Source organism: Neofelis nebulosa, chromosome 9, assembly GCF_028018385.1.
Source record: "Neofelis nebulosa isolate mNeoNeb1 chromosome 9, mNeoNeb1.pri, whole genome shotgun sequence".
Classification (NCBI taxonomy): Eukaryota; Metazoa; Chordata; class Mammalia; order Carnivora; family Felidae; genus Neofelis; species Neofelis nebulosa.
This window is the reverse complement of record NC_080790.1, coordinates 80,763,522-80,789,421: the sequence shown is the minus strand read 5'-3', so window position 1 is coordinate 80,789,421 and position 25,900 is coordinate 80,763,522. Positions and strand designations below refer to the sequence as shown.

The following is a 25,900-nucleotide window of genomic DNA, read 5'->3' as shown; positions in this document are numbered from 1 at the left end:
CCTCGGGCTCTGCTCTGACAGCTCGGAGCTGGGAGCGTGCTTCAGATTCTGTGTCTCCCTCTCTCTGCCTGTCCCTCTCTCATTTATGTGCTCTCTCTCTCTCTCTCTCTCAAAAATAAATTATTTTTTTTTTAAAGGAGAACAGATATGTTATAGGGATGCCCTATCACCAAGCCTTCTTCTACCTACAAAAAACACATGGTTTGTTATTAGATTATATAGATAGCGTACAGGACAAGATTCAGAAAAATGTTGAAAAGGAAATGGCACATTTCCGAAATCTCACTGAAGTCTGCCTATTGTGTGAGGGTTAATAACATCAGCACTGTCACTTGCCTGTGCCTGTGTGGTCTTCCTCTCGCTCACAGTAATGACTGCACAATTTTAGATGAAAGAACTCAGAGGTCTTGAAGTGTTCTTGTCAATGTCAGATTATAAGTGGAAAGCACGTGTTCACTACTACTGTTATGTGGTTTCTTTACCCAGCTTTGACAGGACAGTGGAAGACAGCTTTGCTATACACTATTCAGGCACTTTATTGAGACATGACCCTGTGGAAAAGCACTCAATATCAATCAGTGATCAAGATGTAAAACTACCGTCTCTGGTTCTGATCTCTTTATGCCATCAATAGATATTTGACAAGGTCAGTGCACTGACAGACCATTTAACTTTCTGAAAATGAAATGCACGTTTAACTACAAGCTTTGATTGAGGTTACTAATTTTCATTATAAAAATAATATCATAATTGAAAGACCTTGTCCTATGTCTAAGAATTTGATAGAAAATCAATTATTAACTCTTTAATCATACTGCCTGTTGATAGGAGCCTAATACAGATACCAGTATGGAGATTAGGGAAGTCACATAACTTGCTAATGGTTTTTGCAGTAATGTGTATAAGCTTAATTTTAATGAAGTAAATACATGTTGATGTTCTAAGAATTTGTCTTTAAGATAACTCTGGCAATTTATTTGGGAGGGGTGAGACAGGTAAAGCAAAGACATCCCTTTGTAATGTAGATGACCAGCCTTATTACTTATAAAGTATGACACTTTAATTTTTAAGAGTCTCTTTTAAAAAATATATTGGCCTTTTATTTATTACTTCATTCAACAAACATCATCAGGCACCTACTACATTGTACAAAGTACTCTGCTGGGAACTGGTCATAAACACATAAATGAGAGATACCATATCCACTGTAAAATCTACTTATTTATCAACACTTTCCTCATTCTGTTCTTTTCAGTTAAGTAAAGTATTTGTTAGTACAATATAATCATATTTAAAGAGCTAATGTGGGGGCACCTGGGTGGCTCAGTCACTTAAACATCCTACTCTTGATTTTGGCTCAGGTCATGATCTCACAGTTCGTGAGATCCAGTCCTGGGTAGGGCTCTGCACTGACAGTGCGGACCCTGCACAGGGTTCTCTCTTTCCCTCTCTCTCTGTCCCTCCCCTCCCTCTGTCTCTCAAAATAAATAAATAAACTTTAAAAAATAAATAAATAAATAAATAAATAGCTAAAGTGAAGGGGAATGGGGAGAAACTGCTTAGTTGGGTACAGCATTTTACTTTGTACTGATAGAAATGTTTTGGAATTAAAGGTGATTGTGATTTACAATATTGTGTACTAGATGTATATACTAAATGCCACCAAATTGTATACTGTAATGCAGTTGATTTTATGTTATGTGACTTTCATCTCAATTTTCTTAAGTTTAATGCAGTTTGTGGTTTGTTTCTCTTGATATATTTATTTGGCTTTGTATTGGATATTAGATTTGAGAAGTCTAGCTTGGTCCCTTTCAGGTATTTTTTGTAAATTTTAGAATTCTGAAGATTTTTCTTATGGGTCTTAAACATTTCTTTGAAGGTTCTTCCTCATTTATTTTTCTTGATATTGTGGATGGGATTTTTTTCATATTTTTGAATTGTTTGTTACTGCTACACAGAAGAGCTATTGAGCTCTTTAGTTTTTTTTAAAGTTTATTTATTTATTTATTTTGTGAGAGAGAGAGAGAGAGAGAGAGAGCAAGAGAGCGAGCGAGCACACTGGGGAGAGGCAGAGAGAAAGAGAGAGAGAGAATCCCAAGCAGACTCCATGCTGTCAGTGTAGAGCTCAACTTGGGGCTGGATCTCACCAGCCATGCAATCATGTCCTGAACAGAAATCAGGAGTTGGCTGTTTAATTGACTGAGCCACCCAGGCGCCCCTGTACCCAATACTTTTTAACTTCCCTTTTTAATAAGATTCCCAGTAAACTCTTTTGGATTTTTCTAAGTATATGATCAAACATCTGTAGGTGGAGATGATCCCAGTTTTACATATTTTCCTTACTGATACAGTACTTTAAAAGGGCCCTAATATTAAATATTAAACCATTTTGCATTCCCCAGAATCCCACTAATTATTGTGACATTTTATTGAATTATATTTACTAATAATCTGTTGAGAATTTTATATTTATCTTCATAAGGGATATTGATTATTCTCTTATGTTAGGATTTTATACTAATTTAATAAAATCACTCATAACTTTACATTACTGTCTACTCTGGAAAAGAAAATATATGGAATTAGTTTCCCTTGGAAGTTGGAAATACTTCACTTTAAAACTATCTGATTTGAAGCCATATTTGAAGATAATTTTAAATTTAATCTGCATTCTCAGGGTTATATTCCAGTCTCTTTTCTTTATTTAAATCCTTTTTTCCCCAGAAAGTTGCTAATTTCATCAAAAATTTTCAGTTTTAGTATTGTATTCTTTTTTAATATCAATATCTTCTTATAATCCCTTCCATATATTTTATCTTCTTCTTATATCAAATTATGTTTATTTGGGCTTTCTTTTTATTTATTTATTTTTTAAATGTTTTAAGCAAGGGAGGGGCAGAGAGAGAGGGAGACACAGAATCTGAAGCAGGCTCCAGGCTCTGAACTGTCAGCACAGAGCCTGACCCGGGGTTGAACTCACAGACCACGAGATCATGACCTGAGCCGAAGTTGGACGCTCAACCGACTGAGCCATCCAGGCGCCCCCTGGGCTTTTTTTTTTATTGAACAGATTTTTAAGTGACTTTCTATTATTGTTTTGGGTGGTATGTTTTATTTTTGTTTCAATAAATTATATTCTCGCTTTGTAAACTCTGATTTTTCATGTTATAAATATTTCATTGGTTTTCCCTATGTGTTATTTTCTCCCTTTTATATCTCTCCTGATTTTAAATTTTTAATTGATTGCCTAGCACCTAAATTTTCTCTCAAAACATAGTGTAATTTTGTTAGTGTGTGAATTTTTCTCTAAGAATATTTTGGGGTATCCCATAATTTTGTTTGGCAGTATTTTAATATTATTTTTCTGTAACTATAAAGAGTTATTTATAAGTGTGTGATATTTGTTTTATTCTAAGAATTCTAGAAGATTTTTATGTCTATACAGTGTTTAATTTATAGCTTTATTGTTTTTTTTTAATTTTTTTTTAACGTTTATTTATTTTTGAGACAGAGAGAGACAGAGCATGAACGGGGGAGGGTCAGAGAGAGGGAGACACAGAATCTGAAACAGGCTCCAGGCTCTGAGCTGTCAGCACAGAGCCCGATGCGGGGCTCGAACTCACGGACTGCTAGATCATGACCCGAGCTGAATTTGGACACCCAACCGACTGAGCCACCCAGGCGCCCCTATAGCTTCATTGTTTTGATAACTTGTGGTTAAAGAGTCTGGGCTATAAAACAACTACTTTTTTGGAATTTTTTTCATCCTATCGTAGCTCAATATATGACTACTACAGTAATTGCCGCTTTGGTAACTGTCTCATGTGTGCTTGAAACACTGGGATTCCTGTCTAAGTTCACAGTACCTAACAATTCAGCCTTATTCATTTTAGTTAATTTTTAAATTTTTCTATCCCTCTATATAGTTTCTTTTGGAGGAGGATGCAGCATCCTTTGTCTATTTAGGAATAAGGGTGGATTAAACACTTCCAACCATAATAATTCTATTTCTCTGCCTTTTTCCTAGCTTGCCTTATTTTGATGCTCTGTTACTGCCTGGGCTATTTTTTTCCTCATTCTGTATTGTGCTCTTCAGTTATTTTATTTTGTTTTATTTTATTTTATTTTATTTTATTTTATTTTATTTTATTTTCTATGAACCATCCTTTAGTTGGTATTAGTATTGCCACCATCAGCCCTCACTTTGTTTGCATTTTTATATATACCTTTGTACATCTTTCTTTTCTTATTTCTCTTTTTGCTTATATTTCCTCTCAGTATATAAATGTCTCAATGATGGTGTAACAGAATCAGAGAGGAAGGGATGGATGTGAGTGGCAGAGCAAAAGAGCAGATCCAGGAGATAAAAAGGGACTGAAGAGGGATGAAGTGGGTTTTTAGCGTGGGTGGGAGCAGAGTGTAGCCCTCAAAAGGGAAGGAGTTAGGTTGGGTGTAAGACAGGTTGAATTCGAAAGAGAACTGGCCAGCTGCCTCCCTGTCCGCATGTGACACTGGCCTCAGGTGAGGCTCGCCACTGCTTTGGTGGCATGGATGGCACACACCTAATTTCTTTGTAACTTAGTTTTTCTGTAAATCAAGAATAGTAAGGCTTATTTAAAAATACTTCTGTAGAAGTATTGAAGAGTGTGCATGTGATAAACAATTTCTAAATGCTTGAGGGCCTTTTGAGTGCTTGCAGACAAGCAAAGGCTTCGTGACTTTAAAGTAGCTTTATTTTAGAATGAAAGTTCCATCGTAAATATGTCTGATGAAGAGTTAAACTATTTTTGAAAATAGGACGTGTGCAGCTTCATCTATGCAGCGAAATGCCATTTCCCACTGATTTGATCGAGCCTTTTCTCCTTAAGCCTTGCTTGCTTCTTCCAGGGCTCTGTGCTTGGCATGGTAATTAGGGACTTCTGCTCTCACTGATAGGATGCTCCTGGCTATTTCTCCAGCTCTACTTTCCCACAGCTTAGCTCCTTACATTTCCCTGGCAGAGTGTGTGGTGTGTATTTTTAAGTGGTAGGATTTGAGGAAAGCAGTTCTGTGAAAAAGGAACGTGATAGACAAGGCTGTAGAGCAGGAGAATCAGCTGGGGTTGCTAGCTTTTAATTGAAGTTTAGTTGGAGGTTCAGTGAGGTGAGACTGTTATGACAGATTTCAAAATGTAATGATAGGAAATGGGGTGGGTTCATCAAAGTCGCAGTAAATACGGAGCAACAGCTCAGCAACTCAGCATGAAACAACAGCTACAAACCCTTAAAAAAAAATAGAGAGTAATTAAAATGTGCATTGTGCAGTCCTTCTTCTCAGTGGGTACCTTTCCAGGGAAAGCAATAACTTTATTGTGAAAAATATAAACACAAATTTAGAGATGTAAATTACATGCATGTTTTAATCTGGTTCATAAACACTGAAAGTTTTGAAAACGTAAATATAATCAAAGTACCCAACTGCAGCTGAAACCAGATTTGAGAAAGACGTCAAGAAGGTGAAAGGCCCTCCAGTCTCCCCCAAACCCTCACCCTGTACTCACCCCAAACCTACCTGCTTACCCCCTTTTGTGTATTTGGAAAAGAAGAGGTGGGATTCTGTCCTTCAGTTTCAGGGGACACAAAAGCTTGTCTCCAATCTGTCAATGTCACAGAAGGGTTTGTGGTTTTAACCCTTTCTGTCCACTTTCTCTTCTGTCTCTTCCCCCTTTGGTCTATGCATGTGATGTTGGAGGTTAGTAAGCCACGGGGTGACTAAGTGTTGGATAATGTGCAGCATGGGAATTTACCCAAATACTCTTCAGATTCTTTTATTTCTGTACTTTAAGCATGACAGTGACCTCAAATTGTACCAGTTTTAAGGATTGATCTTACAGAGACAGATGACATAGTAGAAAATGCACTGAACTGGTGTTGAAGAAATGGGTGTGGGTTCTATCTTGACTGCCCCTTCCTGCCAGAATGACTTTGGGCAAAGTCTTTCACTTCTCTGGGCCACAGTTTTTCCATCTGTTAAAATCACTGAGTTGGCCTAAAATGAGCTCTAAGGTTCCTCCCAATTCAAACTTTCTACAGTACTCTGCCTCACAGACCCACTCCAACCAAGATGGGATCCTAGAGATTCCAATTCAATGTGGTACTCTTCTTAGGTCCCTCGGTGTTTCCAGGAGTAATAAATGTTCCAGAGGAGGCCCAAGATTTCTGCCAAATACTCTCCATACTGTCATTTAAGCCCAGGGCTTCCTGACACTGTTATTTGAAGTTGTTTGTCCTGACTTCAGTCCTGGTAATTTCTCAGCTTTAATAAGAGTCTTTCCTAGTAGGGAAAGACCTGATGTCTGTCCAGACCATCAAAACTCATGGTTGGAGCAGTCATTGGGAGGACCCAGTGTAATAATCTTACATACTCCATCTACAGGGATGAAGGGCGTATTTGAACAGGCATCTGTACTGTATTTCTCTCTCAGTGAATTTCCTTTTTAGAATAGGATAGTAGAAATTTATAGGATTACAGGGAGAAATATCCATAAGAGCAACCTGTCATTTATATAAATCACTTGAAATGAAATTAAAGTGTGGTATTCAGGGGAATTGTAGTTTAAGGAATCAACCCAAAGTTTAATTTGAAGAATGTTTTTAGTATGTTGTGTATCTGGGTGAGTCTACCAAGTGAACATGAAGTCAAGTTTTTCTTGATTGATCATTTTAAGGTGCAAAATAGAAAGTTACGTGAGAACTTAGCATTTACTCTGCCAGTATGTTATGCAGTAGAAAAGAGTTGGGACTTAGAAGTAGAATAAGAGAAATGGTTGTAAGTTTGAAGACAGGTTTTCCAGTTGAGATCATTTATCCCCACTGCTGAATTCCAAAGGAGATTGTTCCAAACACCATTGAGCCCTGGCCGGACTGAGACTGTTCCCTACAGACTCTATGATGATTGCCTGAGGCTGCCCTGGAAAGGAAGTAGGTTTGGGGCAGGTTCAAACAAGAGCTCTTTGATACAGTTGGATTGGAGTGTTAGAATGGTGAAGTTTCCAGAGCAGTCCTAGGATAAGGCACTGGGGATGAGAGGAGGGAGTTATTAGATGTGTGTCACCAAACTGGAACTTTTGGGTAAACAGGAGGGATGCGTGTAGGAAAAGATAATGAAATATTATAAAAAGCATTTGGGTCTCCTAACCTGTCCTGCTTTTTAAGACTATTTTTTCTTGATTTATAGTAGTAGACATGTATGTTGTGTTCTTGCACTGTGAGCAACAGTGGCTGTGCCTTATGCTTTTTGTTAGTGATGAACCAGCATGAAGTAATTTATACAAAGAGAATGTTCCTATTTTAACTAAAACTTACCAAATAACCCATAAGGAAATTAATCTTACCTAAAAGTTCTCAAACTATTAGATTAAAGACCTAAATATAAAAACTAACTGTAAAACTCTTAAAAATAACAGGGGTACATCTTTCAGAACCTTGGATTCAGCAGTGGTTTCTTATATATGACACCAAAAGCAAAGGAACAAAGGCAAGAAAGATAAAATGGACTTCATCAAAACTAAAAATTATGTACATCCATGAACTACCAAGAGAGTGAACATACACCCCATAGAATGCAAGAAAAGATGTGCAAGTCATATATCTGATAAGGGTCAAGGATCCAGAATACATAAAGAGCTCTTACAACAAACAATAGGAAGACACACACACACACACACACACACACACACACACACACACACACTTAAAAAGTGGGCAAAGGACATTTTTCCAAAGAAGATATGCAGATGACCGACATGCACATGTAAAGATGCTCAACACCAATAGTCATTAGGAAAATGCATATCAAACCTGTAATGAGATACCATTTTATGCCCAGTAGGATGGGTCCTAACAAAAATAAAACAATGCAAAACCAGAAATAAACAAGTATTTGTGAGGAGTTGGAGAAATTAGAACCTTCATACATTGCTGGTGGGAATATAAAATAGTACAGCTAGTATGGAAAACAATTTGGCAGTTCCTCAACAAGCTAAGCATAGGATTGCCATATGACCTACTAATTCAATTCCTAATTATATACCCAAAAAAACTGAAAGCAGACATTGAAACAAAAATTTGTTCATGGATGTTTATAGAAGTGATATCACAATAGCCAAAGTGGAAATATCAAAATGTCCATCAATTTACAAATAGATAAACAAAATGTGGTATATCCATACAGTGGAATATTATTCAGCCATAAAAAAGAATGAAGTATGATACATGCTATAACACAGAGGAACCAGGGCGCCTGGGTGGCTCAGTCTCGGCTGTGCATCTGACTCTAGATTTTGGCTCAGGTCATGATCTCATGGTTTGTGGGATTGAGCCCCACATCAGGCTCCACACTGACAGCATGGAGCCTGCTTGTGATTTTCTCTCTCCTTCTCTCTCTGCCCCTCCCCAGCCAAATAAATAAATTTAAAAAAAAAAAATGAGGAACCTTGAAAACTTGAAAACATTATTCTAAGTGAAACCAGCCAGACATAAAAGACTACATATTTTATGATTCCATTTACATGAAATATCCAGACTAGAAGGATCCATCAAGACAGAAAGTAGTGGTTATCAGGGGCTGGGGAGAGAAGAATGGGGAGTTCCTGTTCAAGAGGCATGAGGACTCCATTCAAGGTTATGAAAAACTTATAGAACTAGATAGTGGTGGCATTGTGACTGTATTGAATGCCAGTAAATTATACACTTTAAAATGGTTTAAAATGGGGGCGCCTGGATGGCTCAGTCAGTTAAGCCTCTGACTTCAGCTCAGGTCATGATCTCATAGTTCGTGAGTTCAAGCACTGCGTCGGGCTCTGTGCTGACAGCTTAATGCCTGGAGCCTGCTCAGAGTTCTGTGTCTTCCTCTCTCTCTGCCCCTCCTCTGCTCATGCTCTGTCTGTCTCTCTCTCTCTCAAAAATAAATAAAAACTTTAAAAAATGGTTTAAAATGGCAAATTTCATATTTTGCATATTTTACCACATGCATGCGCGTGCACACACACACACACACAGACACACACACACAAGAAGTTCCTAAACTTATATAAACCTTGTAGAAACCCTGGTAATGAAATACCTTTGACAAATGAACTCAGATTTGCCAACAGATTATATTTGAAGCACAGCTTTGGGACTGGGGAAAGTTTCTGGAAGTGAAAATGTACATGATTGGGAGTCAGGAGTCCTATGTCTGGTCCAGGCACTGCTGTTATGTGGCAAGGGGCAAGTCATGTAAACTTTATGGGCCTCCATTAGGGGACCTGGACAAATTCTCTCAATCATGTGTGGGACCTTTTCAAGCTTCCCATATCTTCATTCACTCTGCCTCCTTACCCAGTAAGAAGGGTAAAATATTTCAAACAGAATGCTCTTCCACCAGGTGAAGGGGGTGAGGTGGCACACACAGGGGTGGTTAGGGTACAAAGGTGTGCTCTTTGGCAAGCCTTTGCAATATTCCCCAATCTTGGAGCCAATTATGGTACTCCTCATATTTCTAAGACTACAGGAAGTAGGTTCATTCATTTCTTCATACAGTGTCCACTAGCCAACATTTACTGCACATACTCAGGACAATGTGAAGCACAGCTGAAAGACCCAGAGCCCCTGAATTTGTGAAGTGTATGTTCTGTGGGGGGGAAGTATCATGAAATAGCTAGTTACTGAGTGTGATGAGTGCTCTGAAGAAGTAAATGTGGCTGAGGATGAGTACTCCAGGCTTAGCTACGGCTGCTCTGAGGAAGTCCTGGTTGACCTGTTATCTACAGGGAGACTTGGAATTAACCAGGAAACCCAGGAAGGGGCACATTTGCTTCCCTGATGGAGAGAGAACTGTGAAGAGGATGGGAGAGCGGGTTTGGAGAAGACTATGAAGACAGCCTCGTTCTAGAATGTCACGCTGAACTGTGGGCAGCCTTGTTGAATTAAAAGGCCAGGGGAAGTGGCTCCCTGAGACCACAGTGGGCACTTCTACCAGCCGATGCTGCTTTCATGTCCCCACCATACCACTTCCTGAGCTCTGAGCTATGGAACCAGCAGTAACCACACAGCATTTCTGGAACTTAAAATGCTCCCCAGTGTCGGCTCTGACCTGAAGCCACCATTCCTCAGAGTCCTTAACATCTCCACAGCACAGGGCAGTGTGGGTCACAGAACAAGTGGCTGTGGAGTATGACACCCAGCATGCTGTGCGAATGTTGAGAGGATATTTCTCCTTTTGGTCTTTCAGTTTTCTGCTCATCAAACCAGTAAATCTGGGCTTTGAGGATGGTGGAACTACCAGACTTTTACGTAAAAAGTGGGGACAGACTTTTACTTAAGCCTTAGCAAGCCACTGGACTCGGCAAAGCCATTGCATGTATTTGGTAGGTGAACTGGTTCCACTTTTGCAGTGGAGGCCACATTTCCACACATTGGTAGAGCCCAAGGTGAAGAGCTCACACCTGTCTGTCGGCTGCTATCCTCCCAGAAGCCTGCCCTGCCAAGCATGGCCATGACTGGAGGGCCCCAAGCTAAAACTCAGGTGTATGCAATGCTCCTGGCTGACCTGTCCATTGTGCCACAGAGGGGAGGGGAGCAGTCGTAGCCGTGACTCGTGCTGCCCCATAAAGGAAAGGAGCTCATCAGTAAGCCCCACTTCAGGCATCCCCGGTCCAAGCTCAAGTTTAGAAGCTTATGTGTCATCTCTTCTTTGTAACCATAAATCTGTGCTCTCAGGCCTAATTCTGGTTTTTGTTTTTTTTTTTCCCTTTGCTTTCAGGAGAGTAGATCTGGAGACACAAACAGCTGTGTTGAAGAAATAATTCGGGTAAGGAGATTTTTTTTCTTTTTACAGATCTAGTCCAATTGGTTGGACTAGATCCCAAATAGAAGGAGGCATGTGGCTGTGTTGTCCAAGGAGCCTATTGTTTGCTTCTTGTTTGAGGTTTACCTTTTCTGAAGGCAATCATATAAGTTGTCCAAATGCCGCTTTACAAAAGCAATTCTTCTTTTAGAAATCTAGGAGCTACACATCAACCCAGTGCCTTTGTACAGGCTGAGGTGACACTGTATTAAAGTGGTCAGCTGGGAGACAGAAGAACAGAGTTGAGATGAAAAATATGGTTGTGCTTACATTTGGATGCCCCCATTTGTCAGCCTACTATTTAAAAGCATCCTTTAATTGTCCTTACTCCCCAGTCAGGCAAGGGTTGCCTTCTTAGTTTTCTCCTAAACTTAATTAGAATCAGAAGCACTCTGACAAAGAGGTGATGCTCGCTGTCTGAAAATTTATTTCCATATTGTTTTGCATCTTACCATTTTTGCCTATTACTGTCTGACACTGTCCTTTTCATCATCATCATCATCATCTCTAGTAGATACCCTCCATGAACCAGTTTCACACCCAGATTCACTTAAGCTGGGCTCTCCTGCCATATTAGTGTTGAGTATTCAAACTTGTAATCAGGATGTCATCTTCAACCCATATTTTTTCTTCACTCATATTTATTCAGGGGAGTGACCTAATAATTTACATTCTCAAAAAGCTGATATTACACTGGGAAAAACATCAAGACAAATTAGACCAGATGGGATGGCAATTCCCTATAAAGAAAAAACCTTTATTTTAATATGTTTCTAACTTTTGGACATCCTACACACTTTTTCTTGAATTGCTAATGAATGACAGTAATATAATTATTTGGTTTAAAAATTTACATTAATCATCACATAGTTTTCAGAGGCAGATTTTTTTTTCTTCCTGGAAAGCATTATTTCATAAACCTTTTAACTCTCAAGTTAACCAAAATAATTAATTGAAGTTTGATCTGTTGAGTTCGTAATGATTTTTGTTTTTCTGGCAGAGATTAATATAGAAAACAGTTGTCAAAGTGGGTAGCTTCATTTCTGGCATTTCATATATGTTAAATAAAATACATATTGTATTTTATATCTGTATTATCTCTAACCTGGAGCTTTGTTTCAGATTAAACAACAAATTAGTGTGAAGTGCTGATATACTTGCCCTATTTCTCTTTTGACATACTTTCATGTTTGGAATCCAAATATTCAGTGATAAAGCCATCTTCCTTTGATTGGTTATGGTATTTATGTCAGCAAAATGCTAATAGCAGTACACATCTCTCCTTTGATTTCACTATTTTTAAAATCTGACCCCTTCTTATCCTTCCTTATCTTTTCTGAGGTTATGGTAGAAATCTGTCATTTGACCTTTCTTTGCCGCACTCCAAACAAGGCTTAAAGTGTGAATACAGGCTTGAGCAATTCACACACCAAAAGGGTATAGTTTAGGTAACATAAAATTCACTTAAACCGAATGCTGCCGTCAAGAGTCTTAAGGCATTTTTTTTTTCAGAAGAGAGCTGAAGAAAGTCTTATACCCCCTCATCCCACTCCTACTTCCTGATATTCCTACTTCCTCATATTCCACTGGCACTGGCACTGCCACAGCCTGCCTGGAATCAGTAATGGAACAAAAGGGAAAGTCTGGACCAACCAGATCATTGATTTGTAAGCATGTGCAAGGTAAAGGGCAGTGGAGATGATGAACTCATCAGGAGATAACTGAGCTCTCTTTAATGTTCTGATCTTCCTAGAGCCCATGATGAGTGGTCCAGGATGGGAGATAGTATAGGGTCAGAGGAAACAGAGGTGATAGTGGTGCTGGTGTTGTCCAGGTGGGCCTTTTCTCTGTCCTCACCTGTCAACCTGTGGTGTTAGTAGCCGTAGTTGTTGCTGAGGGAGCTCCTAGATGATCACGCCAGTATTCCCAGTTTTGCCTGGAATGTTTTCCTGGCTGTCCTCTGCCTCGCTCACACCAGTCATTCTTCAGGGCTGTCTTCCCCGCTTGTCCTAAGCATGTCCTCTCTTCCAAACACAAGCACAGGGCGCCTTCTCTGTTACAGCCTATTGTATTTATTGTGTATCTGCCAGATGTCAGTATTCCTCCCACACCATGGCCCCGATGTCTGGAATTGAGAATCAGGATCTTGTTGAATGAATAAATAAATGAGTAAGTGAAGGAAGGAAAGAATCCTCCAAGGGAGAAGGAAGAATATCATTGTGATAGCTCACAAACAGATTCCATTTACTCTAAATCTTGGGCATGACGTATTGGCTTAAAAGCAGTGGGTTCCCATGGATAGATAGTCTTTGTGGAGCCCAGTTTTCCTTGTCACTTTCTCTCCCCTTATGATCAGCGAGGTAAACCTAATGTGGTCCAGGTCACCAAGGTACTTGGTACTTATAGCCATCTCTCTCTCTTATTGTGGAGAATGAGCAGGTCATAAAGGCGCTTTAAAATAATGAAAATTGAGATATTCATTTAACAAGTGTTAGCATGTCCTTTCCATATGGGAGGTACAGGGAGAACAATAGCAGGCCAAACAGACATGACCCTTTTGAAACCAGTGATGTGCTGGAAGATATAGATACTAAGTTTTATTTGTAATCTTATAAATAAATGTCTAATATTAATTGTGACGAATACTCAGGGTGACTCTAATTTTAGGTCTTTCATGAGGAAGCAACATTTGGACCAATAGTTGGAGTTTGAACAGAAAATTGGTATAGGAGAAAAATGTTGAGGCTGCCAGCAGAGAAACAGGAAGAGTTTGGCTAGTTAGGGACCCACAAAGGGCAGTGAGCCCAGAGTGGCTAGAGTGTAGGTGGGAAAACTAGGCAGGAGAAGCCAGGTAGGGCTGTTCCTTCTCAGTCATGTTTAAGATATGTATAGGGGAGCCAGTGAAGGAGCTGAGCCAGAGTAACGTTATCAGATTAGCTGTTTAGACACTCTACTCTGACTGCTTTGTGGAATGGATTGAGAGGAGAAGGGGAAGAAGAAAGAGGAGGGGCTGTTGCAGCTGTCCAGATGAGAGATGCTTGGTGGGGCACTCACGGGCATGGAAACATTGAAGGAGATGCTGGTTTGAGGGGGAGGGATGAAATAATAAATTAATTTTTTGACATGTTGAGTTTGAACTACCTTTGAGGCAATCCAGTAAACATGGAGAATGTAGATGAGCATACATCCGTCTGGGGCTCAGAACAGAGGTCTAAAGCTGCAGGCTAATTTTGTTGGTAATAAAGCCACAGAAATAGGTTAATCTACCCGGAGAGAGGAGAAACCGAGCGGCAATGAAAGCTGAAATTCAAACGTATAAGGGTCAGGGAGAGTAGGATCCCCTTGCAAATGAAAGTGAGAGGGCATGACTCAGGAAGTTGAGGAGTAATAATGGCCATGGAAAGTCCCAGAATCCAGGGAAAGAGAGTTTCAAGCTCAACAGTGTACAGGATTTCTGAGGGGAGAAGAGAGACAAGAATTGAAAACCACTCTGGATTGGACAACAAAAAGCTCATCAGTGGTTTTATTGCATGCTGTTTCTGTGGAGTAGAGGGCGCAGCATCCAGACAAGAGAAAACTGAGAATATAGCATCAGTGAGTTGAAAGAAATTTTATGAGGAAAGGCCATAGTTCCCATTCAGGGCCTTTCCATCTGCAATCAATCCTATAGATAATAACAGGTACCAAATGATGAAGAGCTAACATTTGTGGAACATTTATTACAAACGAGGAACTGTTCTCAGTTTCTTGCTTGTGTTAACTCATTTAACCATCACAGATGCCCCATGAGTCAGGCACTGTTAACATCCCCATTTTACAGAAGAAGGAAGTTAAACACAGCTTGCCCAAAGTCATACAACTAGAAAGTAGTAGAGCTGGGATTTTAACGAGCACAGTCTGGCATCAGCACCCTCTCTATCTTATCTATCAAGCTTTCTTATTTAAATGAAGAAGTCCCCCTGGCTCAATAATGAAACCACTCAGGCATTTTGCCATGAAAGGGAGGTTTCCCATTTCCACGTGTTTATGATTCGGAAGTGCCAGATCATGCATTTGTGCACTTGAACTCACAGAGGTTTTATGGCCAACGTTATCAACCTCATCTTTAAACTTCTTCTTCCTTTCCTCTCTCTTATTTTTGCTGAGGTGACTGTTTTCAAGCCATTTGAATATTACATTATATTCTAAAGTGTAATTATTTTTTACTCTTACTCAGAGAATTTTAACCCTGGGACCTAATAAGTCTGTGTATTATTGCAAAATTCAGTTAACCGAGGGAGAAATTATAACTGAGTTCTATGAAGATGGGCGACACAAGCTAGGAGCCCTCATGGCTGACATATGTTTGTAAGAGACAGTTTTTTAAGTTACACTATATTTCATTCTTAAAGGTTCCAGTGCTGTAATACTTAGGTGCTTTCTGTAGCATTATCCATTAACGTAGAATGGCATTAACATTTGTTCAGCAAATAAAATCCGTTTACAACTTAATGGGGTTGTGCAGGGCTGGAATCTAGGATGCACAAATTTTATGCAAGACAGCTTTAGATGGAGTTGTTGAGGAGTACTACTCATAGCGTGGTGAGCCTTCCTAATAAAGAAGCCAGTGATTGAGATTCTGGTTTGGGCTCAAAGGACGAATTTAGAGACAATTTCCACATAGCATCAGAGCCGATTATCTTCTTAGTTTTCATCTTTAGTCACTAATTCAATTCCAACTTCATAGAAATCTTTATAGTGAATATTTACATAGAGTTGCATTTCTGTTGGTAGGAAAAGGGTAACTGGTACTTGTTTGGATTCTGGAGACCCACATCAATTTCTTGACACTACAGTTGAACAACTTCTAGCCCAAAAGGAAACTCCTTTCCTAGAAAGTTAAGGAGCCTGCTGGACAAGATTTTCGATTTTGATTCTGGGAGATCTGTGAGTGAGGAAAGCATTGAAAGCACCATCGTATGACGTGCACGTTATCGTGGCCCCCTGACATGTTCAGACCCTCATGTGGGCCAAGACAAACCTTGTGCTTAAAAGTCTACATTTAATGAAAATATACTAGCCACTCTATAGAAAAAATAGAGAACAAACAGACAACTTGTTTTAAGTGACCTATTTGGGTCATTTGAAAAAATGGACCTCAGTCCAATCTCCCCTGCTTTAGACCAGATGGGCTTTTTTTTTTTTTAATTTTTTTTAACGTTTATTTATTTTTGAGACAGAGAGAGACAGAGCATGAACGGGGGAGGGTCAGAGAGAGAGGGAGACACAGATTCTGAAACAGGCTCCAGGCTCTGAGCTGTCAGCACAGAGCCAGATGGGCTTTTTTTTAACTCATGCTCTTTCCTTTATTAATTATTTCATTTGTTTCAAACAGTAAAGATTTTGTTAGTGACAAAATGAAGCCCACAAATGGCAAAATCAGTCCATGTATAGCTTTTCAGGAGCCCCATTAATACATCCCATTACTTGTTGTAGTGAAATAAAATCAAAGCAAAAGTAAACTTGATGTAGGCCTAGAGAAATTGACCAGACAAAACCTACAAGTCTTGTCCAAGATGAATTATTGTTTGGTAGTGTTTTGTTTTGATTTTTCTTTTCATATTTGATCATCTGAATGGATAGAGACAGAAATACCACAATTTATATTTTATTTTATAACCATAGATGCATTTTTACGAGATGTTATTATGCTAGTCCTTTTGGCCAAAACCACAAACCCTACTTAAATGACTCCATTTCTGCTTGCCAAGGGCATTTTTGTACCTGTGAGGAGTATCCATTGGCCTGCTCCAATGTTTCAGGGCCATTTGGCTACACTCTGTAGACTTTGCGATGACTCTAGAGGTGTTCAGTTTCTAACAGACGTGAGGCAAGAGACCACTCCAAATCAGAATTTGCTCTGAGCCCAGAGATTTTGGGGTGATGGCCAGAGGAACCTCAGAGGTCCAGAAGCTCCTGTTGGGCACAAAGGGCTTTGCCTTTCTGTGTTTACCTGTCTTGTTCTGATGCATACCATTAGAAATTACAAAGGCATTTACAGAACCATGGGGATAGAAGCCCAAAGGAATGTTAGCAGCCCATGTAGCTAGAGGCATGTGGGAATATACTTTCTGCTCTGACAGTCAAGAGTGAATTCTGATACTTCAGCTGATATCTTTTCATGGGTGTTTGTCAATATTTTACTATGAAGGTGCTGACTGAAAAAAAGAGGAGATAACACAAATGGCATGTTAACAAAACCTAGATGCCACTGGGTGTCATGGAAACTAATGGTGCTGTGTGCCTCCTGCTGTACCCAGGCTGGTAAAGACTAAGAGATGTGCAAGGGAAATGTGTCAGCCAGCCAGAATGCAGGAAGGGCTGGGCTTCAGGCAAGGTCAAAGACCCAGTTTCAGTTTCTCAGGAAGATATTTGGAGAGTCTCAGCATTACATTAGAGGACCAGAAGATTAAAAATACTTGATTTTGTAAGTGTTCTGTTGCTCTTGCCTTATAAGGTACATCAAGAGATCAAAGAAATGAAGAGATTGAATGTCACTCAACAAGTGGTAGATTTACTCTGTGCCTTTAAACACTTGTAAGACATGCAAAAGGGACCAGATGCTTATAGAATGAGTAAGAGAGAGAATGTGGGGAAGAAAACAAACAGCTCCTCTGAAAGGTGCTTTGCAGAGTCCTACCCCAGCAACATGGGAGTGTAGGAGGGTGGGACAGAAGCAGAGACTGCGGTCGACTGTCAGAGTATATGTGGTCCACTGGATTATACGGTGTCACCCATCCATGCCGCTCAGCTTTTCACAGCACCTCACGGTATTTTGCTTCTTTGTATTTCAGCGAGTTATCATTTCCAGAAAAATAAGTGCTTAACCTTGGATCACATAGAGCAAAGCTTGCAAATTCTTATCTTTATCCAAGAATGAAGTTTACCATTGCAATGTGTTTTTTGTTTTACTTACAGAAAATACCAATACACAGATTATGATGTCTGATACTTTCAAATGTATAAGTTCCCAAAGAACATATTTATTTTTAATCTTTGGTTCCCTTAAGTGCTGTTGTTCAGCAGTACAGTGCTACTATTTAGTGCTAGCCATTTAATTTGCTTCATGTCCTTTGCTAAATTTACCTAACAGAACGAATGCAATTTTATTTTTTCTTTCCTATTTCTGTGCTTAAGTATAATATAAGCATATGTGTTCATTGGACTTTGAAAACCTTACCAAAAATCAAAACTGATAATTACTTATATAATTTTTATTTTAAGTCCTTTTATAAGGAATATTTCAGAGTGCTAATTAAAAAGCACAAAAACAGGGGCGCCTGGGTGGCCCAGTTGGTTGAGCATCCAACTTCAGCTGCAGTCATGATCTCACAGTTCGTGGGTTCGAGCCCCGTGTCGGGCTCAGTGCTGACAGCTCAGAGCCTGGAGCCTGCTTCAGATTCTGTGTCTCCCTCTCTCTCTTCCCCATCCCTGCTCATGCTCTGTCTCTCTCTCTCAAAAATAAATAAACATTAAGAAAAAAAATTTTTTTAAGCACAAAAACATTAAAATATTAGCCAAAGTGATATTAGTACTTAAAATGTGCAGACAAATAAGATTCTCCTTGTTTGTAAAAGTATTTTTGGAGTGTGATGTATGTATATATGCATGCGTGTAACCTTTGTGTCAGGAAATTTCTGGCATAAAGAGTCCTGTGACCTTCTTCACCTCTACCCTACATTTTATGCTTCTCTCTCTCTGACTTAGAAATTCTCTCAGGCAGCTGGTTGTTGCAAACACGTTCTTGGATACAAGTCACTGAAGACCTCTTCCTACTGTTTCCATCCCATCAAGATTCCATAAGGGCATGGCCATCTTTCCCCCAGAGAGCTTGCCAATTTTAGCCTGTGACTGGCACAGCCATGTGTGAGGCATTGCCCTCCTTTGAGGAGGGTCCCTCTGTGGACGCGCCCCTCCATTAGCAGGGCACCATCGTGCTTGGTCCCTTGTCCACTCTCAGAGCCTACATCAGCCCTGAGTCCCTCCAGGACTTCTGGGATGGAGCAGTGAAACCTTTTCTCTAGCAGCCAACTCTGGGGCTGGATCATGGACCCCTCTAGACACCCAACCAGTTGTGACCTCTCATTTATGCTGAATCCTACTTCCAGGGCAGGATCACATTAGCTGGCCTGTGCTATTTCCCTTAAACAGTGACTTGCTCCCACTAGAGCTCACTGTCAACGTGGTCTTCACCAGGCATTGCTGCTCTAGGTGTCCTGCGGTCTCTCCACCTTTGCCCAGTCAGTGTTCCTCAATTTTTTCTCATTATCCTCTTCTAAGGAATCTTACAAGACACTCTTCCTAATTGCTACTCAACAAAATTCTAATACCACAAATATATTGTACATCTATGGATGGTATATGTATCTGTGATTTATACATAGAGAGTAAGACTTTTTCATCCCCAAGAATGAGGTTGATCTGGCTTAGCCAAGCCATTCCCCTTGCTCCACACCTCTGACATCTGCATCTCCTTCCTGCCTCAGCAGGAGCTCCACCTTCTCTGGAACTCAGGAAATAGATGCTATTAGCATGAAGCCCTCGTCCTGCTTGCTTCACTGGCCAATTTGCCATCCTCTGTCCTAGGCACTGGGGGTACTGCAGTGAACAAAATAGGCCTAGACTCTGCCTTGCCAGACTTCCCATGTTCTGACCTTCTGACAGACCTGGAAACTTACCTGAATCTCACCTACCCCTCCTTCCCTCTTTCCTGACTTCTGGCCAATCCCTCTGCCTGTGCTTTGGAGTCCCATTCACTACTGCAGCCAACTCAAGAGCTGACAAGTGCCCTCCAGCCCCCATCTATTGTAGTGTCTTGTCCTCAGGGTAAATATGTACACATTCTTTCCATCTTTGGAAAAGAGTTTCTTCAAATCTGTACTCCTTGTGGCTCTTCCCTTTTTCGGTAGACTCCCCTGGCAAAAGTCCCTATGTGCCTTCAGCTCCACTTTCTCATCAACCCACCACTGTCCAGTTTCTCCCCATCCACTCCTCTGAAACCATTATACCAGTGTCAACGGTCCAGGATAGCTTCCCACTAAGCTCAGAGACCATTCCCAGTATGATCTTTTGGGCGGTATTCAATGTGCTGACTGCACATTCCACTTTAAAATGCACAGGCCTTAGCATCTCTCACCACACCCTCTTGGGTTTATTCCCAATTGGTGGTCCATTTCTTCTTGGTCTCCATGGACCTCTCTTCTTGCAACTACCTTTATCCCATATGTGTTAGTATTCCTAGGACTTCTGTCCTAGCTCTTTTTTCTTCTCACAGGCTACAGTTTCTCCAGCTTCTGGTAATATTTGTGCCATGATGGGTGTTAAGTGTGTATCCCGAGCCCAGCTCTGTTTCCTGAGTTTCATGCTCATCTGTCCAGCTCCACTTATATGTGTCATGGACCCCTCCACACTAATGCCACCCCATACCTCTGCTGATTCTTCCTCCAGCAGGGGCTATCCTCATCCACCTGGCTTCTCAAGCCATTGGATTCTCCTATCCACACTTGCCGCATTCGGTTCTATACCCAGTCTGTCAGTCTGTCTCATGAATCTCCCTCAAATAAGTCTGCTTCTTTCCATCCCTGTGCTGCCCTCCTTGTTCAGTCCATCATCCTTTCCCACCTAAATTGTTCCATAGACCTCCTCCCTGGCCACCTGCCTACCAGCTGCCTCCAGTCAGCTTCCCCAGTGTAGGAAGAATCCGCTTTCCAAAGCATGTTTGCTTTAAAAACATTTTAGTGGCTCCCCTCTGGGTTCAGGACAGAGTCAGATTCCTAGATGTGGTCTGTAGAGCCACACAAATCCTAGTCCTGTATCACATTCCAGCCTTATCTTTGGCTACTGCCCATCCCACACTCTCTACCCCACTTCTGCTAGAGTAATGTCTGCACCTCTCCTTCACCTCTGGGCTTATCTCATGTTCTTCTGTACCCACAGAGCATGCTCTGTCTACCCCTCCCCCCAAATTCCACTGTTTTCCTGCTTATCTTCCAAGCCTACCTTGAGATGTCACTCCCTCCAGGAAGCCTTCCTGATTCCCAGAGTCTGAGTTAGAGGCTCCTATTCTGTATTCCCCAGGAAAACTATCATTTATTCTTATCACTTCACTTATTACCTTGAGTCACAATGGTCGTTCTTATCCCGCATTAGGCTGTTACTGTCTATCCCCAGGGGCTGTCAAAATGACTGTCACATAATGCATGTTTAATAAATACTGAATATATGGGTGGAGAATAATGAATGTATGACTTTGACGTTTTACTCAATGTCTGTTCCTGCCCTCTACCTTGTCCTTCCAATCCTGCAACAAAAAATGTTGAGGTGCTATGCCCCTAAACATCAGTTCTCCAAGGACAACCAAGACTGTTGTGTGACCTGGAAACATTAGGATGCATTCTACAATTAGCAGAAATGCAAGAGAGATGAAAACTCACCTCTTAACTCCCGAGGGCTGGAAGTGAAAAGGAGTCCGGCAGCTTTTGCTGGCATACACATCGGGAGAGCTCAGACCTTCGTATCTGCTGCTTATGTTCTGATTATCTTTCATGAGACTGAGTTTTTCATTTTGATAGATAATGAGTATAATGTACAAGTTGAAGAAATCAAGATAATAAATTTGCAGGGATAATTTGGTTAATTACCATGTTGCTGCTCATAGAATCAAGGGCTGAAAGTCAAAGCTATTTCCACTGCTAATATGCTCTGTGGAAAGCAGTTCTTAGAACAATTAAAACACATCTACCCAAAGCGATCAACTCAAGATATACATTTTAAAATTGTATTTTTAATCATGAAAACTGCACAGAGTGTTTTCTGTTACTTTTTCAAATTAAGGGGTGTGAAATTAAAATTTTGCTACAAATTACTATTGTACCCTCAGAGAGAAGTTGAAAATAACTTCTAAAATAGAAGATGATAATTTGCAGATTAAAGAGATAAGGGCCTTGAAAAATTAGATCATCTATCTAGATATTAATCATATATTTTAAATAAGACATTTTCTATAGTTCTTTTATTCATAATTATTTAGATCAGCATAACCTGATAAAACTTAGAAACCTAATTTTTTTTCCATTTCATTTATATGTTGTTTTGTAAGTTTGGAGAAATTGGATCTGTAGTTGTGCAATTATTTTGTTTTTATGGTAGTTGGATGCAATGCAATGTAAGTGTTTTTTAAATGTAGGAATTGGGGGCACTCCCACAGGTGGCTCAGTTGGTTAACCATCCGACACTTGATTTTAGCTAAGGTCATGATCTCATGGTCATGAGATTGTGTCCCACGTCGGGCTCCACACTGAGTGAGAAGCCTGCTTGGATTCTCTCTCTCTCTCCCTCTCTCTCTCTGCCGCTCCCCGTTAAAATAAATAAGCATTTTAAATAAATAAATAAATAAATAAGCAAGCAAGCAAGCAAACAAATAAAAATAAATGTAGAGACCGGAACTCAGATATTTTGCATAACTTTTAGAATGTGCTCCCATATTTATGGGCATCTTGTTTTGTTCAGATTTTCAAAGCTGTCCACACAGCCCGTAATTTCGGAATAGGTGACCCAGCATCGACATTCTTTAGCCTCCTGCATTAACTAGGTTTTGCATGTGTAGGTTGTCCCATTTGCACATAGTACCATTCCTGGGCCTACTTATATCTCAGAAGTTCTGGAGAAGTGCTGTGTTCAGTACCACTGCTCATACCTTCACTCTCCAGAGATCAACCCTCTACCAAATACTGTTTTTCTAAACAATTTCAGTTTCTGATGATAAATCAGGAAACATACACCTCTTCCTGTGTCTCCAGTTATCAGGTTTGAGAACAATTGTCACATGCTAACAGTAGCGGCTTTATTTTCTTCCCTCTCTCTCTCCTCCCACTAAAAAGATGTGCCTGTTTGTGAGGATGTGTATCTTTTTCTCTCCCTGAATTTCTTAGGACATTATAGAAGTTATGACCAGTTATGGCAGTTCACTGTTTATTATTACAGGTTTTTCAGTACAAGGTTTTAATTTTAGTGGCTTATTTTTGTGTTGTAATTCTAAATAATTAGAGATCTGTGGTTGTGTGGAATTAAAAATATTAAAGATTTCATGTTATTTTTTAAACAAAATATTTACGAACATTGATTAGGCTTCTGAGATTTGATCAAAAATCTTAAGATCAGCAGGCTTATTATTGATGTATTATACAATAATTTAAAACTCTATCCTCAGCTACTTATAAATATCTTTTTAGTAGTCTCAAATAAAGATTTACTTCTGTATGTAGAGTACATATTTCTTTTTAAATTACACTGAGATGCTTTATTAATTAATTTACTATTATCAAAATACTTATATCCACACATTTTTATGAATCATTTTAGTCTTCCCTCCCCTGGCAATAACTTGTGACCTAACAGTATTTTGGTCCATTTTTAAACATGTTTTTGAATTCAGTTTAGTGGTGTATATTGGGAGGTGGGCTGGAGGAGTGAAGAATAGGCTTTTCAAAATAGAACCTTTAAAGTTAGCTAAAAATGTTAGTAACAGCTACTAAAAACTGACCAATCCCTGAAAACCTACCCAGGCTGCTTCTCTGGAAACCAAATTACGTATTAAGACCCTGGTAATTCTGAGACTCAACTCGAACTACAAAAGCCATTTGAAAATCCCATTGCATATAACTAGGGAGAAAGAGGCAAGGAAGGTAAGAAAACCGAGCCACGTGCAATGAAGAAGATGGTATTGCACAGGAAATGAAGTGCAACAGGTTCTTTCCAGACAGTGAGATAAAAACCTCTCCTCTAGTCTGCAAAATATGCATTTATCATTCTGACTTTTTAACTTCCTGTTTACTTGTTTATTCACCGTCGTCTCTCACCAGCCTCTTCACACCCATCCCAATCCCAGACTCTGGAAAAAGACAAAAAATGAACACTGAGTTCTTTTGGAGGCTAGTTCGTTATTGTTGTATGGAATGAGGAGCCCACTGTGATATGAATAAAGACTCTGAAGCAGATTCCTAACATGTTTAAAGTGGTGTAAATGGTGGGGGAGGAGGGGTCATTGTAGCTGGCATCATCTAGAAAGATCATCAGCAACCCTTGAATAGTTGAAATGATTAATCACTTCAGCACAAAAGAACACAAAAGGAGATTTGTTAAGAATAAGCAGGGGACAGAGTGCTAGCTCCAGGGGTGACATGCTTGTCTGCTTAATAATGTATTTTTAAAGTGTGTGCCACATCAAAAGCAAAGCACATGCAAATGGAGGAAGATGAAAAGAAAAGGCAGTGAGCGAAATATTTGGTGAATTAGAACAAATGTTTAGGAAATCAGATGAGCAGTAATTTTGATTTGAACATTTTAAAGATGCATTCCCTTCCCCTATCCTCTCCCCCACCCCCAGTGTGCTAGAAGCACTGGGAAAACTCATGGTTCCTCGAGGGACATGTGCTAGACCTTGGACACTGAAAATGATGAAGAGCTGATCAAATCAATATTGCATCATAGCCTCCCTGTATTTAAGGTGCAGGATTTGAATAGCTCCTTGGACTAGAGTGAATTCCATGGCTTAAAGCATCAGAAAGTATCATAACAGCAACGCTTAACATGTATGGATGGTTAACCGTGCCCTTAATATCTATTACCCCTTTTAATCGTCACAGTGATCCTATATGCTGTCATCCCCATTTTACAGAGGAGGCAGTGGAGACGTAGAGAGTAACTAGGAGACGTGGTTAGGATTTAAACTCAGGTCTCTGGAGCCCAAGCTTGTAAATGTAATGTAGTGCAATTTTTTTAAAACTATGAATATTTTCAAAACAGAAGACTGAGCAAATTCTTCTTGTGGGGATACATCAAGACTCTCGCATCTGTACCACTTTTTTCTTACAGTCTTGAGGAAACAAAGGGATACATGATGGCTGCATCTGTTGCCACGGTGGTAAGAAGCTGCAAAGAGTCTGTAAGGAGTTAGATTGAGGATTGGTACATGCCATTTGGCATGAGGGATGCACAGTGAGCATAGAAATACCGCTGATGGTTCTTTAGGAATTGATCTCAAGTGTATATTCATGTGTAAACTAGTTACTAGTAATATGCCTTCAAACTCTGGGTTCTTCTGCATCAGCCTTTGTTATATGCTGCCTTGTATGGAGCTGCACGTTACTGCCCATATTACCCCTAGTAAGAGCAACATCAGTCAGTGCTGTCCTCTTCCCCACAAGGCAGGAGGGTAAAAAAGGACAGTCCAGAATTCCAGGTGACAGAAGCCCAGGCACCGCTGACCACATGGGTGTGCGTCGCACCAGAGCTCCAGCTTGTGCATCAGATACTGCTGTGTTCAACAACAGCACTGCCCCCAGACCGGCTGGGTAACACTGAGCCAATATAGATTTCAAGACAGTGCACATTTTGCCCAGAAAAAAAGTCATTGTTCTCACTCACTATTTGATATGGTTGTAACACCCATTGCTGGATAAATTTGTGAATACACACATCTTAGTGAGTCAGCATCTAACAAAATATTTTCATTCATCAGAGGCAGTTCTGGAGGTAAACCAATTTTGTAAATCTGTGATTGAAATAAACATTTTATTTTGGAACTGATGACTGTTAGCTGCTGGTATACTTGTGGTTAGGGTAATCGAGTATTTTCAGATTCATTAGCGATGAATTTCAATCTATGATATCTAGCTGTAGAATATTTGTGAAATTATCTTTACTGCTGCGAAACGATTGCTTTGCTAAAGGCTTCCTGGCTATAGGAAAAGATTGGCCTGGGATTAACAGCAAACCCCACTAAAGAACCTGCTTACAGTTTCTTTAAAACTTAGTGTTAATAGGAAAACAAAAGTGTTGGAAATCATTGAGTTTGACTGACAAACAATAAAGCTTGGAATAAAACCAAAGCCAGTGGGACATTATAAATTACTTTACAAAAATGGAGTTTTTTATACAAATGTTCAGGTGCATGTACTAAGTAAAGTGGCTGCAGAGGGAATAAGTGCAGACT

At 40.0% G+C, this 25,900-nt stretch overlaps 1 protein-coding gene across 9 annotated transcripts in view; it reads left to right on the top strand.

Moving 5' to 3' along the window:
* AFF3 (ALF transcription elongation factor 3) overlaps positions 1–25,900 on the top strand; it is a 575,522-nt gene that overhangs the window by 281,298 nt on the left and 268,324 nt on the right. For all 9 annotated transcript variants that reach the window (XM_058684423.1, XM_058684426.1, XM_058684420.1 and 6 more), the window contains one exon: positions 10,786–10,833. In XM_058684423.1, coding sequence (XP_058540406.1) covers positions 10,786–10,833 — 48 coding nt within the window. The remainder of the gene's footprint in view (positions 1–10,785; positions 10,834–25,900) is intronic.